We start from the raw sequence: 17,318 nt of genomic DNA on the forward strand, positions 1-17,318 counted from the left end.
AATTTATAGTATCTATGTATGGTCACAGAAACACTGAGCCAAACATATCAGTGGGGATCCATTGTAAAAAAGAAGTACCCAAGTGCTGGGCATATACAATGCTTAACATTTCACACAAATGAAAATACTGATTTTTTTTTACTTTTTTATAACACTTTCATATGTGCTGATTCTGATAATTTTGCATAAACTTTAAAAATATTTCTTCCACTTTCTGCTAAAGTTCTTATTGGTATACAAAGTTTACATGTAGCCTAAGTATGCCTCAAAAATCTCAATTGTAATCTCAACTTCATTCATTACCAGGCTGTAAGTTCCTGGGCTCCTGTTGACTGAGAACTAAGCTTCCCTAGTGACTTCTAGACTGCCCACCTTAGCAGTGAGTGGTACCTCTACAGAGTCAATGTGCCAGGATGTTTAACAAAGTTAACGGAATCTAGCATTTAGTGTTGCTATAGAAATGAAGGAGCACCAGGCCCCTGTAAATAGCTGAATTTAAAAGGGTGCTGTGAAGTGAGTATTTCATTGAGTGGATATGAACAGCTAGTTGAACTGCCATTCTCCAGTTATTAAGAAAGTCAAGAGTAAGGTGAGTGAATCCTTCCTTAATAGCAAATATCTTCTAATAAGGCTCAGTAGAAAAAGCAGCCTGTGCAGTTTTCAGCTTAACTTCGTGAGTGACAACATTAGAATCGCTAAGTATCTTCCACGAACAAGTCACCATTAGCTCTGAGATGACCATTAATTATAACAAACACTGTCCAAATGTTCTTTCTAATGCTTTCCTGATGGGTTAATAGGTTTCACTCTATGTGCTAACCATTTTGAGGCATCTGGGGGATGAAAAGCTTAAAGCTCCAGGGTGAACTTGCCAGGAACCTAACTCTCTTACTGAAAGGCAATGGAGCATTCACAAATCTAAAAACAAAAACCAGCAACAATCAAGGAGTAGTGTAGGAGGACAGTTTCCAATGGCAAAAGTAAGACTTCTTTCTGAAGAAAACGAATCTTTATCTTTTGTTACATACAATTCTGACAATAGGAATTGTTAAACTGATGCTGTTTAAAAGGCTTACGAAAAGTAATTTATGTAAGTGCAAATAAGGCGCACACGCAAAAAAAGTACAGCTGAAATAGGCTCAACAATTAATTTTTTTCAAGCCTAGACCACTTACTATCCTGGAGCTAAACAAACCATGGGAAACCCGTGGACAGCTCATCAGAAAGGCACTATAGGTAGCCATTGTGTATACCTGGAACCCGATCGGCAAATACTCGTCACAGAGATCATCCCACAGCTCCTGTATGTCTGAAATCTCCCAAGGATAGCTCACAGGCGTCCTGTACAGGGGTTTCAAAGGCCTGTTAAGGAAACTGGAACTAACTCCATTTGTCAGGATATGGCCAGGCTTGGCTCCAGGGAGGATGGATTTCACTGGAATAGGAAGCTTGCTCCCTCTGGGACTCTGAATGGGCTTATAATCAAGACCTTTAATCATGCTAAGAGCTAGCTCCAGTTTGTGGTTACACAAGTGCTGTGGAGCCTGTTCATCAGAACAGTAGTCACACTTTACAAGCTCTTTCGCACTTCTCTCCGTTTCCTCGTCTTTCTGTTGTGGAGGACTAGCCTGGACACTAGCATCCAGAGATTCCACAGAGGAACCTGGTGTCCCTTCCTCCATGCTTTCTCCATCCGGGGGTACTTTTGTGCTTGGTAAGTCCGGTGGCCCAACCTCTGACAATGCCGGTTCTTCAGTGCAAATGCTGGTAGACCACCTGCTAGAGGGGGCATAAGAAATACTTCGGGCCACTTTTCGAGGCACCTTACAAATGGCTTCATAGTCGGAATCCGCAACCCGCAGAGCTGCACAACCACGGCATCTCCTGGGTCGGTTTCCGGGCCCTTCAGAAGCATGACAGCTGTGTGAGTCGTTAATCTGATCCTCATTTTCTACCCAACACTCAAACCCTGAATAGGCAAAGTCTTCTTGGAGCAGCGCAGCGTACCTCATATCTGGCAAGCCGGATATGTCTACTGTCCCACTCCCCGCCTTGTTCTCCTCGCCAGAGTCATCATTATTCTTCCGATACATACTGGCAATGCAGAACTTGAGGCGATCCTTTTCCAGTAGCAGCTTCTGTAAGCGCTCAAGAGAAAGGGCTTCGATCCTGGCAATGACAGTATCGAATCGATAGATGCGATCGAGCATGAAAGCGCACTTGCTGCAAGCAAACTCGGCTTTGCCATCACGAGAGACATCTTTGCCTAGGACGTGCGAAAGCAGAACCTGGAGGTTGAGCTTGGACGCGGTATGAAAGATCCAACGCCGCTGGTTTCCACACAGCTCCCGGGCACAGATCCTGCAAATCTCTTTCATCTTCACTCCTGGAGGGTGCGGAACTTCTCTGTAGCGGGTTGCTCACCGGCTCTGGGATGCGGTCCTCTTCCCACCTTGATGATCTGGAGCTGGCATGGCCCAGTCCCGGGTGCTCACTGGGCAGGGGCACACCTCAGCGTGCGCAGGCTCTGGGTACCACCAGACCAGCCCCGCCCCTCGGGCAGGGGGCGGGCGCGGGCGCAACACCGACCGGGATGCTGATTGACAGAGTACGAGCTGCGCGAGGTCGCTGCCAGGGCCCCCCACAGCTGTCTCTCCCGCGGGCTGCCTTGTCCTCTACGTCCTCCGGGGCGGGCAGGCTAGGCTCCGGGACAGTAAAGTCGGCTCAGAGCTGACGCAAAGCCCGGGAGATGAAGCATCAGATTTCAAGATGGCGCCGGGATAGGCGGCCTCCCCAAGCCTCCTCTGGGAGTTGTAGTCCGACCGCTGCGGCTCCGCGCATGCGGGCTGGCGAGTACCTCCCCTCACCCTCAATCCAGTCTCTCCTGCTAGCCCGGTAAAGCGGACTTTGCTCGGAGGGGGAGAATGCAAAGTGAGATATAAGGCCAACGCCTGGCTGCTTTACTCTGATAAGATCTCACCAAATACACTCCCGATCCTTTCAAGGAATCTCCCTCCTCTGCTGGATGCCTTGAGGCTCCTCCCAGGGAGGAGAAAGTCCAGTCCCCTCCCTGTCTGTCAACGGCCAGTGCCACGTACACTGGATGTGGCCTGGCGGTGCCACTAGGTACCGCTGTGCCACTGCCTTCTGCCGCCGCCCCACCTCCTCTCCTAACTCTGACTCTGGGGTCAGAAGGCCCCAAGCTGCAGATACGTTTGGGGAGAGCCTGAAAAATAGAGGAGGCAGGTTGAAAGAGTTTGCCGAGACCAAACTAAGGTTGGACCTTACCTACTACTGGACTGTGATAGAGACTAGTGTTTCTATCAATGTCGCGTGATGTGTGGATAAGCAGGCCTAGGTGTTTTATCCTTTTATGAAAGTGGGGAAATGGGCAGTGTACAACGCAGGCACCTGAGAGTCCAGCAAACACCAGGTGACTGCTTCTGATCAAGATTTTAAAGATAGCAAGAGAATGAATGGGCTTTGTCAAGCTTCAGGCCTCCTGAGTGATTATCACGAATTCTCTTTCAGGTTCTGGTAGACAACTTCTTTTGGAAATGGAAGAGGGGAGACAGACACTTCTTTGAAAGTATTTTTAATTCAAGTACTTCAGAATTAGGGCTGGAAATTCACTGGCATAGTTAGTACCTGGTTTTACTATTATACAACTAAGTCTCCCGATCCTTTCCTATAGAACGTCACCCACATAAGAGAACCTGGAGCAGCAACTGGATGAGATGCAGGTATCACAAATTGTTGCCAGTAAGAAAGTGACTTCCTGGCTTTAGAGGCAAGTACCAGAGGAGGAACAGCATCCCCAGGAATTACTTGAACTTCCTCCAGAGCAGGACTCGGGTCCCTAACTAATGACTTTTAGATTCAAAAACTGTGGGGCTGGGGCTATCGTGATTGTTCTAATCACCTAAAAAAAAAAAAAAAATCCTGTAGCTTTGTATGCCACATAGCTTTGCATATATAATTTCATCTAAAGACACAGATTCTGATCCTCTAATCCAGACCATAAAATGGGACTCCAAGTAAAAAACTTTGCATTTTTTTAATCCTTAAATGATGTGAGCTTGAAAGTCAAAAGAAACTGAGCACCTGTCTTTGAAATCTACAACAGTCTATTAAAGGCAGAGTTTCTGAACTCACTATGACCGATGGATAGGCAGAGAGCACCCTACTTCCTCCTACACAAACTACTCCAAAATTACCCTGAAAAGTCGATAGTGAGCTTTCATAGCAGAACCAGCCTTCACATGATCATTGGTGCTTAAAATAACTTGATCATAGTCAAAAGATCATGCTGCCTAGATAACAAAGCTTGAAGCTTAAATGAAACTTAAAAGAAACATTACAATAAGTTTAACATTTTATGACCCTTATCATCGTCTTCACCACAGTTTGTAGTTAACAGTAGCATCTTTAAGGAAAATGGTGTAGAAGGAACTAGATGAAGGCAATTTATTCTCTACGCTATGAACCATTTGAATTTAGGCCAATAACTATTCAGGTCTCACCTTTAATTTTTATTTCATTGAATTTTTAAATTTTTTTTAGATTTAAAATATTGTGAATGAATGTTTTGCCTGCGTGTATGTATGTGCACTACAAGTGTGCTGGCTGGCCCAGGAGTTCGGAAGAGGGTGTTGGTTTTCTGGAACAACAGTTTCAAATGGTTATGAGCACCATATGCATTCTAGGAACTCAACCCAGGTCCTCTGCAAAAGCAGTAAGTACTCTTAGTAGTTGAGTCACCTCTCTAGCCCTAACCTTTACATTTAAGAAAGATCCCACAGGTATAACCAAAGGCTGTGTCAATTTAACATCTCAGGTTCTGCTTAGACCTAAGCCATAAAGCTTGGAACTGAAGGGAAATGCTGGTAGCTTGCATGGTTGTATATACAGTATGGGCGACTTAATATGAACAAAGGTTCAAATAGGGATGTACAAATTAATAATAATTAATCTGAAGAGTAAAATGGATATTTATGTTCATTTCCATCATTTGGATTCTATAGTTTTTTATAATAAATATACAGCACTTTGTGATTTAAAGAACATTTCTTTAAAGCAAGGTAGGATGCCAGGCTTGGTGGCACAGATCTTTAATCCCAGCACTCAGAAGGCAGAGACAGGCAGATCTCTGTGAGCTTGAGTCTACATTTCAAGTTCTAGGCCAGTCAGGACTACATAGAGAGATCCTGTCTTAAACAAAGTAGGATAAACATGTTCTTACATAGTTGTGCAACACTGTTCAGCAGAGAAAAAGAATTGACTCTGATGTGTGCTTCATGCATGAATCTCAAAAACATGGTAATGAAAAAAACCATATACAAACAAAACATTTTGTGTGAAATGTAATTATTTCAATCATTTGAAGTAAAAAAAATAGGAAAAATACATCTATGTGGTGGAGGTTAGAAACAATTGCAGGATTAAAGAGTAAAAATTTAATTTCAAAGAAAAATGTGCTGACTAGTTTTGTGTTAATTTGGTACAATCCAGAGTTATCAGAGAAGAGGGATCCTCAAGAGAAAATGCCTCCATAAGATCTGGCCATAGGCAAGCCTGTGGGCTGTGACCCTATGGAGGTCAAATGACTCTTTCACAGGGATCACCCAAGGCCATCAGAAAACACAGATATTTACATTATGATTTGTAAAGGCAGCAAAATTACAGTTTTGGGGTAGCAACAAAAATAATTTTATGTTTGGGGTCACCGCAACCTGTGGCATTGTAGTAAAGGGTTGCAGCATTAGGAAGGTTGAGAACTACCTGTAGGGCATGTTTTTAGTGATTAATGGGGGAGGACCTATGCATGGGTGGTGCCATCCCTGAGCTGGTGATCCTGGGTTGGAAAATGGGGGATAGACTTGAGCTAGCATGAGGGGTCACGGACACCACAAGAAGACCTACAGAGTCAACTAACCTTGGCCCATGGGGGCTCATAGAGATGAAACAGAGCATGCAGGGGCTGGACCTAGGCTCCCTACACATTTGTAGCATCTGCAGCTAGGTCTTCATGCGGGTGCCCTAACAATTGGAGGGAAGACTGTTTCTGACTCTGTTGCCTGCCATTGGATCCCTTCCCCAAACTGGACTGCCTGGTTGGGCCTCAGTGGAGGAGATGCACTTAATCCTGCTACTACTTGATGTCCCAGGGTGGGGTGGTACCCAAGGGAGCCTTCCCCTTCTCTAAGAAGAAAAGGAGAGGATAGTGGGGGAAGGATTTGTAAGGGTGGAACTGAGAGGACAGGGAGGGTGGGGGTTCAGATAAAGATGTAAAGTGAATAAATAAATTAATGAAAAACAAAAAAGAAAGAAAGAAAAGAAAGCTAAGATACCATGTGGAGCAAGCCAGCAAACAGCACTTCTCCATGCCTCTGCATCAGTTCCTGCCTCCAGGTTCCTTCCCTGACTACCTTCAGTGATGGACAGAGATGGGGAAGTATAAGCCAAATAAGTAAAAGTTTGCTGTTGGTCATGGTGTTTTTATCACAGCAATAGTAACCCTAACTAAGGCAGAGGACAAAGACAGTTTTCTGGGGCAGTAAAGAGTTTCTGTGCCATGTCTTGAATGATGGATACATGAGTTTGTGCAGGACCCAAAGCTCATGAAATTGAGCACTTAGAGTTGTAGAATTGATGTTAGTATATGGTAGTAAAATGAAAAGGATATTTTTTTTCAGCTATGCATTGCCTAAATATTTTTAAACTTTTTAACAGAAAACAATCTCTTTCGCACAGAATAGCTTTGAACATTGGAAAGATAAAATACAGTTTGGAAGACATTCTATAAATGGCTCAATCACAAATTTTGAAAAAAAATTTAGTTCTTGTTTAATATGAATTTTAGAAAACAATTTCATATACATATGCATCCCATACATTTATGACTGAAGCAATGTAGGTGATTAAGATTAGACCGAGGATTTTTGTGATGATTTAATATGGGATGATTACCACTAAAATGTATAGAAGACACATAATAGAAAATTAGAGAGTGGGTTCCCTAGTATGCAGTTTTAAGTACATCATCAAAGGGCTATATCAGTAGTTTGTTAGTCAACAAACTGGGTGAGATGGTTCATGCCTACAATCCTAGCAGGTAGGAGATAAGGCAAGAAGATGAGTTCAAGGCAATCTTCAGCTACATAGTGAGTTGGAGGCTAGCCTTGACTACATTAAAACCCTGTCTCCAAAAAAGGAAAGAATTAAAATAACTGATGAACACATTCATTAGAACTTAGTAACTTAGTAGTTACGACTTAGAGGACTAACCTTAGGTGAAGTCACATCTGTCTGGTTCTTAGATTCCTAATGAACAATATTGTCAGAAACTATCTAGGAAAAACTAAAGCATCCAGATGAGTTTCCTGAGACAGGGTTTCCTGAAATGGCTCACTATTTTGCATGGCCTTCAATGGGTGAGCTCTAGGATGCAAGGTCACCAGGGACTTGATCTTAAAGATTGCTCCTTGCTGCCAATATGCCTTTTCCATCACTATTACATAGTCTAATGATTCCTGGGCATTAGCCCACCCTATGGAGCAAATTTCCTACAGAGCCAATATGAAGACGTACTTTCATATAGTAATGCTGTGTAGATAAATTGATGATTTCTTAAATTTCTAAATTTATACAAGTAATTTCAAACCTGATATAGAATAAAGCTGCAAATAGAGCTCTGAAAACCTTCATGTGTCACAAGCTAAATGCACTAGGAAAAGAAAGCAGGCATGAGGGCTAGTGAGATGGCTCAGCGGGTAAGAGCACTGACTGCTCTTCTGAAGGTCCTGAGTTCAAATCCCAGCAACCACATGGTGGCTCACAACCATGAGATGTGACGCCCTCTTCTGGTGTGTCAGAAGACTGCTACAGTGTTCTTACATATAATAATAAATAAATCGTTGGACCTGAGCAAGTAGGGCCGACCAGAGTGAGCAGAGGTCCTAAAATTCAATTCCCAACAACCATGTAAAGGCTCATAATCATCTATATAGCTACAGTGTATTCACATACATAAAATAAATAAATAAAAATCTTTAAAGAGACAGAGAGAGAGACAGAGAGAGAGACAGAGAGACAGAGAGACAGAGAGACAGAGAGAAAGCAAGCAAGCAGGCGTGAAACAAATTTGTGATTAAGAAGGTCAGGTCCATGGATGAAGCCACAGGTGTACACTATGATAAAGCAAGGCCATGTGAAACTGATGCTTTGAACTTATAAAGTGCCTATAGAATGAAACAGTGCTTTGAACTTACTATCAACATCCTTCTGTAACTCCCTTTTGTGTAACATTTTATCTATGAAGTAATTTTATAAAGAACTTTTATCTAAGAAGGTAAAGAAAGGCTAGAAAAGAAGGTAAGAAGGTAAGAAGGCCAGAAAAAAAGAGTGTGGCATCTCAGGCTCTGCTCCATCTGCCAAATGTATGTATGTATGTATGTATGTATGTATGTATGTATGTATGTATGTATGTACACTTAAAAGTTAAAAGAGTTCAGAGTTTCCTGCTGGGTATTCTTGCTAGCTCCAGATAACTAAGTTTAATTCCGACAGTAGTACTGACCCCATAAATCGCCTGTCACTGTTGTGGGAGGGCATCTGCTATCAGCATGACCCCAACAGCCAATGCCATAATACCTGCCTTTGGTAACCCTCTGGTGTCAAATCTGGCTTTGACACAAAATGAAGTTTTAAAGTAGAAACAGCAGTTTCACACTTAAGTATCCATCCGATATATGGGGTGTGGGGGGTAGGTGGTGTTAAATACAGATCAGATTGCTTGGACCTAACCCTTGTTTGTCTTCAGTAAGTAGATCTGGGGTGGGGCCTGAGAATTTGCATTCCTAACAAATTCCTAGATCTTGCTGCTCTTGGTGTGCTGCTGCTGCTGCTGCTGCTGCTGACTTCTGAGAGCTGTGCTTTAAAAATCACCAAACTAAAAACAAAAAAAGAAAGAAAGAAAAAAAGAAAAAGAAAAAAAGAAAGAAAGAAAGAAAGAAAGAAAGAAAGAAAGAAAGAAAGAAAGAAAGAAAGAAAGAAAATCACCAAACTAGAACTACCCTAAATTGGATTCAGGAAAACAAAACAAAACAAAACAAAGCAAAAAAAACCTTCAGTAAAAATATCAGAAGTTCTATGGGGGCTGCAGACATGGCTCAGCGTTAAGAGCATTTACTGCTCTTGGAGAGGACTCCAGTTCAGTTCCCAGCACCCATATGATGGTTCACAACCTTCTGTAACCTCAGTTCCAGGAAATCTGATGCTGTCGTCTGCTCTCCATCAGCACTGCACACATGTAGTGCATAAATATACATACAGAGCCAGACATGGTGGCACATGCCTTTAATCCCAGCACTCGGGAGGCAGAGGCAGGCAAATTTCTGAGTTTGAGGCCAGCCTGGTCTACAAAGTGAGTTCCAGGACAGCCACGGCTATACAGAGAAACCTTGTCTCAAAAAAAAAACAAAAACAAAAAACAAAAACAAAAACAAAAACACCACCACCACCAACAACAAAAATACATACAGGCAAAAGACACATACACATAAAATAATTTTTCAAAAGACAAAAAGGTCAGAAGTCATATAGGTCAATGAAAAACATCTATCAAAAATAATAAAATTATTTTTATTATTAAAATTATAAAATTAATGTTGAATTAAAAAGAAAAACAAATTATACCCCAGTCAGGGATGGCAGCTCATGTGTTATCCTAGCACTCATGAGGTTGGGGCAGGAAGACTGGCACTGGTTAAAAGCCACCCTGGGGTTACATTGTGAGTTCTAGGCCAGCCTGGGCTACAGGGGGCAACCCTGTCTCAAGATTATTTTAAAAAGGGGGAGGGAGGAAGGAGGGAGGGAGGGAGAGAGGGAGGAAGGGCAATGGAGAGAGAGACAGAGATACAGAGAGACAGAGACAGTGGTGAACAAGTATTCTTGTGTTAGCGTTTTGTTTGTTTTGTTTTGTTTTGTTGTGGGTGCCCTCCTCATTTCTGTATTAGAGAACTGAGAAGTTTCTTTTGGAACCAGTGTCACTTTGTATCCACTGTGTGGCAATAGAGCTGTGGTGTTTCTAACCTCTAATTTTGGCTTAGGAGGGAGTTTCCAAAGAAAGGAGAAGTGGGAATCCCCCATGTTTCAAGCCAGCTGTACTGGGTTTCACTGTGTAACTATCCTAATTACTAAAAGCTTTGCCCCACCCCCAAATGATTCAGGCATTTAAGATGAAACAAACAAACAAAAAAAGAAATGTGATGCATCCAAGGAAAGTCACAAAAGTTAGGCTTTGTGACAACACACAAACCAGTGCATGACCTCCAGGTGCTAGAAATAAGAAACAGCATGCTTCCCACCACTAATGTAGCATTGGGACTTTCAAAGCAGGAGATTTCCAGTCTGTCTACAGATTGCAGGCATGCATGTTAGCATTCCTAACTAAGAGAAATAAGTTTCTCTTGTTTTTTTTTTTTTGTTTTTTTGTTTTGTTTTGTTTAAGATTTATTTATTTATTATATGTAAGTACACTGTAGCTGTCTTCAGACACTCCAGAAGAGGGCGTCAGATCTCGTTACGAGATGGTTGTGAGCCACCATGTGGTTACTGGGATTTGAACTCTGGACCTTCAGAAGAGCAGTCGGGTGCTCTTACCCACTGAGCCATCTCACCAGCCCCAGTTTCTCTTGTTTTTAAGCTACCAGTGTAGCTTATTATTACAGCGCCATAAACGGTCTAAGACAGCCCTTAGATCACTATCTTTCTAGATATAAGTAAACAACCATTGAATGGAAAACAAAACAAAACAAAAACAAAAACAAACCAGTGTTTCCCCTTTTTGTCTCCATTTACTTAAATCATTTTCATGCTTTACAGACCAAAATCTTGGCTGCTGACCATAGTCCACAATGGTTCCTCCTTTCTATGTTACCTTACGTTTTCCCTGCGTAAGTGATTTTCACAGGTGATAACTTCTGAGAGACAGACTATCCCTCCTACGGCCTGTGTTCCTCGTCAGAGCCCTCAGCATCCCATGTAGATCCTGCTGATGATCTACACTGTATGGAATCCCACTCTCTGCTCCTCTGCAGCTCTAAGTATCAAAGCTATGGTTGCTTTTGATAAGGCCTTACTCTTGAGACGCTGTCACTAACGAAGGTTATGACTGGGAGCGGATGATGCCAAGTGAGGGTTTCTATATGAGTCTCCAGTTCAGCGTTCATCAGCTTAACAAGAGGAATTAAAAGCTTCTCTTAAAAAAAAAAAAAAAAGAAAAGAAAAGAAAAGAAAAGAAAAAAGTGCAATCCTCCTTATATGAAGTTGTCTGGTGTTGCCTAGGCTACGAATCCCTGTAAGGGTTTCCTTCTCCGTGAGCATTCAGAGCACATTCTTGCATTAGCCTCCACGTCAGATCTCTCCATGGAGACACTGGAATGTTTACTATTTTAGGAAATATGTCTGACTGTAAGCAGTGCTGTTTACATTAATGCAAAAGAGACCGAATGTAAAAGCTTGAGTATCTTCGGATCTGAGTGGGAAGGTCCTGTTTGATTAGTGAGCATCGCTCCCCAGTTCTGTTGCTCTGTGCCCACAAGGAAATCCTGTGTCTACAATTTGTTTAACTGTTATTAAAGAAAATGTGGGGAAAATACGAAGCAAGAATTCTTTCCAACCTCTGTTTGGAAAGCAAGTACAGAATTTCCCTGCTTCCACAGTCCCTAATTCTGGTTTTTTTTATTTTTATTTTTATTTTTTATTTTTTTAAAGGTTTGGAATGAAGTATCTCCTGTTCTGTAAGAAAAAATATCAATAACTGGAATGGCTATCAGATTTTCCCTGTGACTAGTGCTCCCTTCACTAAGGAAAAGAAAGGGGCTCTGTTAACTGCCTTAACTTTCCCAACTGTCCAGGGACAAACAGGTGGGTGAGGGGCAGCAGCTACTGACTACCCTGGCTCCAAGTGGCCCTGAAGGAACACCCAGGAGGACTAGAGGCAAACCTGGAGGGGTGCCATACTGGCTTGCCACATTTATAAAATTATAAAATCTTTGAATAAAGTTAATAGATTATCTAATAGAAGTTCATAAATATTGTGCTAAATAATTTTACTAAATAGATGTCATGGGACAGAAAGGAGAAACAGCTAAAAAGTTAGTAAGATTAATGTAATCAAATAATAAGATGCAGAAGCCCCTGTCTTTTTTCCTTTTTCTTTTTTCTTTTTTAATTTATTTTATGTGTGTGGATACTCTGTCTGCATGTACAGCTGTGGGCCAGAAGGGGGCATCAGATCCTATTATAGATGATTGTGAGCCACCATGTGTGCTCAGGACCTTTGGAAGAGCAGTCGGCGCTCTTACCTGCTGAGCCGTCTTGCCAGCCCCCAAGCTCCATTTTTATGGGACAAACAATAGTAATTTCTGTTGGAAATGGTTTTCTTCCAGCTGTTCTCAGACACAGTATCTGTCATACACTTAGCTGCTCACTCTCTCTTCCCATTACAGAGTTGTGGGGCCAGCCTGCCCCAGGAACGGAAGCTTTGGACAAAGAAGGTCTTCCTCTCTCTGAGCTCATGTTCAACAAATTTAAATAGTATGTGTCAACTGACCAATATAATGTGCATTACATTATCACGTTAAGACAGGTGCTTCTGGGGCTGGAGAGATGGCTCAGCCCACCTGTGGGCAAGTGGTCCTGGGGTCTATAAGAAAACAAACTGAGTAACCCATGATGAGCAAACCAAGAAACAGCATTCCTCCATGGCCTCTGCTTCAGTTCCTGCCTCCAGATTCCTGCCTTGACTTCCCTCAGTGAAGTTCTGAGAGCTGTAAGATTAAATTAACCCTCTCTCTTCCATGTTGCATTTAGTCATGCTGGATGCTTCAAGTGCTCAGTTAATTGGATGGTGTTTTATTATCTATCCACTATATCTACTGATTCTTTTTCTTTGCTTTGCTATGTACTTAGTATGTTCATTCATTCTTTAGCTCCTGGGAATCAGGACTGAAGGTTTAGATATAAATTTTTGGCCCCCTTCACAGCACGTTGAACATGGCAGACAGAGGTGTGGGTGTGATACAGTGGAACTATGACATTGCTGCTGTCAGCAGGCAAGAGAATGGCCATTGCACAGGCTTCAGGCATCTTAAACAACAGGGTACAGCACATGCTACGCTAAGAAGAGGGAAAAGGTGGTTATAATTATTCTATCTTTTACTCCTATCTAATTCATAGAATGTACTAGGTGAAGCAGTTAATAGCCATGAACAGCCATACCTGGCTCTCATGAGACTGCATGAATCACCTGCATTCCTTAGGGCTGTTTTTTCTAAAATACACACTATGTGATTTTTATCTCTCTTCAGAAAAAAAATTTCTACTGCTTACAACATAAAGTCCTTATCACAGTATTTATGGACTTTCCCCAACTACATATTTCAGCCTTCTGCTATACTTAATAAATGCTTGCTAACAGCAACTACTCGTAATTCCTTAAGTCCCTTCCAAGCCATCTTACACATCCCCCCGCGCCGCCTAGAAAGATCACAGCAGTTACTTTAATCATTGCCGACAGAAGCGAGTCAGCAGAGGGAGGGTTATGTTGGCTCATAGTTTCAAGATGGAGAAGGTATAAAGGCCGGAGCGGCTCTTGCCCATGGCGGTGGGAGCATTAAGCAGTTTGCTTACATCTCAGTGAGACAGGAAGCAGAGAGAACTTGGCCAAAGGGTGGGTTGAGCTATAGCTGAAGGCCTGGGCCCACAGTGACCTCCTTCTGCTAGCCAGGCTTTACCTCTTAAAGGTGCTAGAGCCTCTTAAAACAGCTCCACCACTAGGAGACTAGGGGAAGAGGTGACGTCTCTGTGAGTGTGTACTGTTGATATGCGTACAGCCATGTCATGGACACCAGGGCCTCAGACTCATGGGAATGGCAAAGCCTCCCCTAGGTCCCCTAAGAGAGTGAGAAAGACTTCCCCTCACCCACACATGATGAAAGACTAACCTTTAGCTAAATCATTTCCATAAGGTGTCAGCCATACTTCCTCACCCTGGATGACCGCAGCCTGACACTGCTCCCTTCATAGACCGTGTGAGATCATGCAGTGTATACAAACTGCAGGGAGTCTGCAGGCGGCTGCTGCTGCTGCTCTATCCACGAGCACAGCCAGCTTCATCCCAGCTTCATGTCATAGTGTCTGCCATTTCTTCGTTCTCTGCCACCCCAGTCAGGTCAAGTCTAAAGCTGTACAGGTCTCAGCAGGAGACATTTCAGGTTCAAACTGTAGCATTGGCATCCCTTCCCCCCATCCCCACCCCACCTGGGGTATTCAGTCTTCACAGCCTAATTTAAGGGGTTTCCAGGTGATTCTTCAACTCCCAAAGACAGAGCTGATTGATCACAGTCATTTGTGGGTCCCTTTAGAATCACGTTTGTATTTCTATTCCTGTTTATTTTAGTACTGCATGCCTCTAAAGCTAGCTTCCCCAGACTCTAGGACATGCTAATGTGCATTTTGGAAGTCCATGGGGTGGTGGGGCTTGCTTTAGCTATGAGGAGGAAGAGGAGGCAAGGGATTCATATGACTTGTGCAGGACAAACCATTGATTCAAATCCAAATGACTCAAAAGTTCCACTGGCCATTGATTGACAGTAGCATCCAAGAAGATGTTTGCAATCACCTGAAGTCAAAACTAGATTCGGTTGCATATGAAAACAGAGTGCTAGTAGACATTCAATTTCCCATTAATTAATATACTAAATGAATCAAAGGAAGATTGTGTCTTTATTTGAAAATTCGCCACTTTCTCACCACTTAGGACATAATCACCTGCGACTTCGGGATTGCCAACAAACACAGCGAACTGGGTCCAGCAACATCTGGAGCTTTATCATTCACAGTGATGTCCATTTATTACAAGCTCTTTTCTTTAACTCTTTTTATATTATCCCATTCAAAAATTTGCATACAAAAGCAAGCCTTGTTAGGGCTAGAGAGATGGCTCTGTGGTAAGAGCACCTGTCGTTCTTGCAGAGGACCTGGGTTCAATTCCCAGCACCCCCTACTCACAAGCCAGGAAGCTTCCCAGTACAATCGGTATAGAAAGAGAAGAATTCCTCCCTGAACTTGGACTTGACTGATCATCGGTATTTCCTACTTTTTTCATCCCTGAAAAGAAGCATCACAAGAGGGGAGAGCTTCAGAAGAGAAGGGGAGGAGGGAGGAGGGAAAGATTGTGGGAGGGGGTGATTGGGAGGGCAGTGAGCAGGATGGATGTAAAGTGAATAAATAATAATAATAACAGTAATAAATAAAATATCACATTCAGAGAGAGAGAGAGAGAGAGAAGAGGAGGGCTTGGCTTTTGCTCCGTTTGAGCATATGCAGTTATGACAGGGAGGGCGGGGCAGTGACTAATGCTATAGTTGCAGGAACTTGCTTAACTCCAAGCAGAGCAAAGAGCAAAATGGAAGCAGGGTAGAGCTATAATCCCTAAGGCCTGTACCCAGTGATGCACTTAAAGGTTACATAACCTCCCCAGGCAGTGCCACCAGCTGGGGTCCGAAAGTTCAAACACTCGAACCTGTGAGGGGCATCTCACATTAAACCATCACACCTTCCAGAAGGTGACAGTGAAGCACCTAAGGATTGCCCCCGAGTTTACAAGATCTTACAGAAATCACTCTAATATTTCCCTCAATCTAGAAGAACTGTCTGAACCCACACTTTCACTCGGAATATGAGCACACATTGGAGTAGACATTTGCTAAAAGGCTCGGAGTCACTTTGGGTCATTTTAGAGGTGACAGTATAAACTAATCTACATATACTGTCAGTACTGATGGTCTTTCCCCATAGCTATTGACTCAAAGGGAGAGGCAAGGAAATGAGCATTGGGTGGCCTTTTGTCTCCCACATCCTCACCAGTGCTCTAGGCTGTCAACACGAACACACCATTGTGTGCCACCCTACCCTCCACCCCCACCCCGCGCATGCCCATTATGCAGAGATGCTTGCCCCACTCATCTTCAAGTGATGAATGATTGGATCCTAAGTGACTTTGACCAGATGTATTCCCATTCATTGTGAAAAAATGAACGCTTTGTGAAAGAGCCGGACAATTACTATTTGATAGAATTAACAGCGTGATATGATTGTGTTTCTATGCATACAGTGTGTTGGGTGACAATAATGAACTTTATAGATACTAGGTAAAGTTTCGAAAGCACATCAAAGTGGTCCACATTATGGGATTTAATTCACTTTCCTCCCCAGATGCTGTTAGAATGCCGTGTAGCCTTGATCTAACCATTCCTTTAAAGTAGAATACAAGTGATTTTGTTTTTTTTAAATAATAATTTTTTGCTTTTTAAATCTGATGTTAAAACCGATACCCAGCCAGTTCCCAACGTTAGTACTACAAACCACACATCCTCTTCAGGGATTACTAAAGATGATATTATATGTATATATATATATATATATATATATATATATATATATATATATATATATATATAGTCTCTCTCTCATCCTGGAGCTGCCTCCACCTCCTCACCCTTATCAATTGCAGATTTCTATTCATTTTAATGACCATCTAGCTATCTCTCTTGTCCTTCCCCATACCCCATCCTGAACCCTCCATTCTCATCCCAATCCCCCTGTTCCCTCCCTCCATCTGCCTCTTATGACTTTTTTTTTTTTCGAGACAGGGTTTCTCTGTGTAGCCCTGGCTGTCCTGGAATTCACTTTGTAGACCAGGCCAGCCTCGAACTCAGAAATCTGTCTGCCTCTGCCTCCCAAGTGCTGGGATTAAAGACATGCAACATCACTGCCCGGCTTCTTATGACTATTTCATGGGCACCGAAGGGCTTAGGAACTCCACAGGAAGACCAACAGAGTCAACTAACCTGTATTCCAGGGGCTCTCAGAGTCTGAACTACTAACCAAAAAGCATCCACAGGCTGTACCTAGGCCTCCCTGCACATATGTAACAGATGTGCAGCTTGGTCTTCATGTGGCTCCCAGACAACTAGAGTGGGGGCTCTCCCAAAAGCTGTTGCCTGTATGTGGTATATGTTTTATCTGGGCTGCCTTGTCTGGCCTCAGTGAGAGAGGCAGTGCCTAGCCTCATAGAGACTCAAGTGCCAGAGTTGGAGGATACCCAGGGGCTCCCACCCATTCAGAGGAGAAGGGGAGAGGGGAACGGGAAAGAAGAGGGTGACCGGGAGTGGGGCAGTGAACAAGATGAGTAAAGTGAATATGTATAAGAAAGAAAGAAGGAAAGGAGGAAGGGAGGGAGGGAGGGAGGG

General features: G+C 42.9%; 1 protein-coding gene across 20 annotated transcripts in view; it reads right to left on the reverse strand.

Moving 5' to 3' along the window:
* The window catches only part of LOC110320361 (myomegalin), a 196,246-nt gene that overhangs the window by 72,774 nt on the left and 106,154 nt on the right, over positions 1 to 17,318 (reverse strand). For 12 of the 20 annotated variants that reach the window (XR_003843679.1, XR_003843680.1, XM_029537267.1 and 9 more), the window contains exon 1: positions 1,254 to 2,754. The exons of the other annotated variants lie outside the window; for them this stretch is intronic. Coding sequence is in view for 10 of the 12 variants with exons in the window: in XM_029537267.1 (XP_029393127.1) it covers positions 1,254 to 2,378 (1,125 nt within the window). In the remaining 2 variants the exon portion in view is untranslated. Of the gene's footprint in view, positions 1 to 1,253; positions 2,755 to 17,318 lie in introns of those variants that run through there. 20 annotated transcript variants of the gene reach the window in all.

Source organism: Mus pahari, chromosome 4 (assembly GCF_900095145.1).
Source record: "Mus pahari chromosome 4, PAHARI_EIJ_v1.1, whole genome shotgun sequence".
Taxonomy (NCBI): domain Eukaryota; kingdom Metazoa; phylum Chordata; class Mammalia; order Rodentia; family Muridae; genus Mus; species Mus pahari.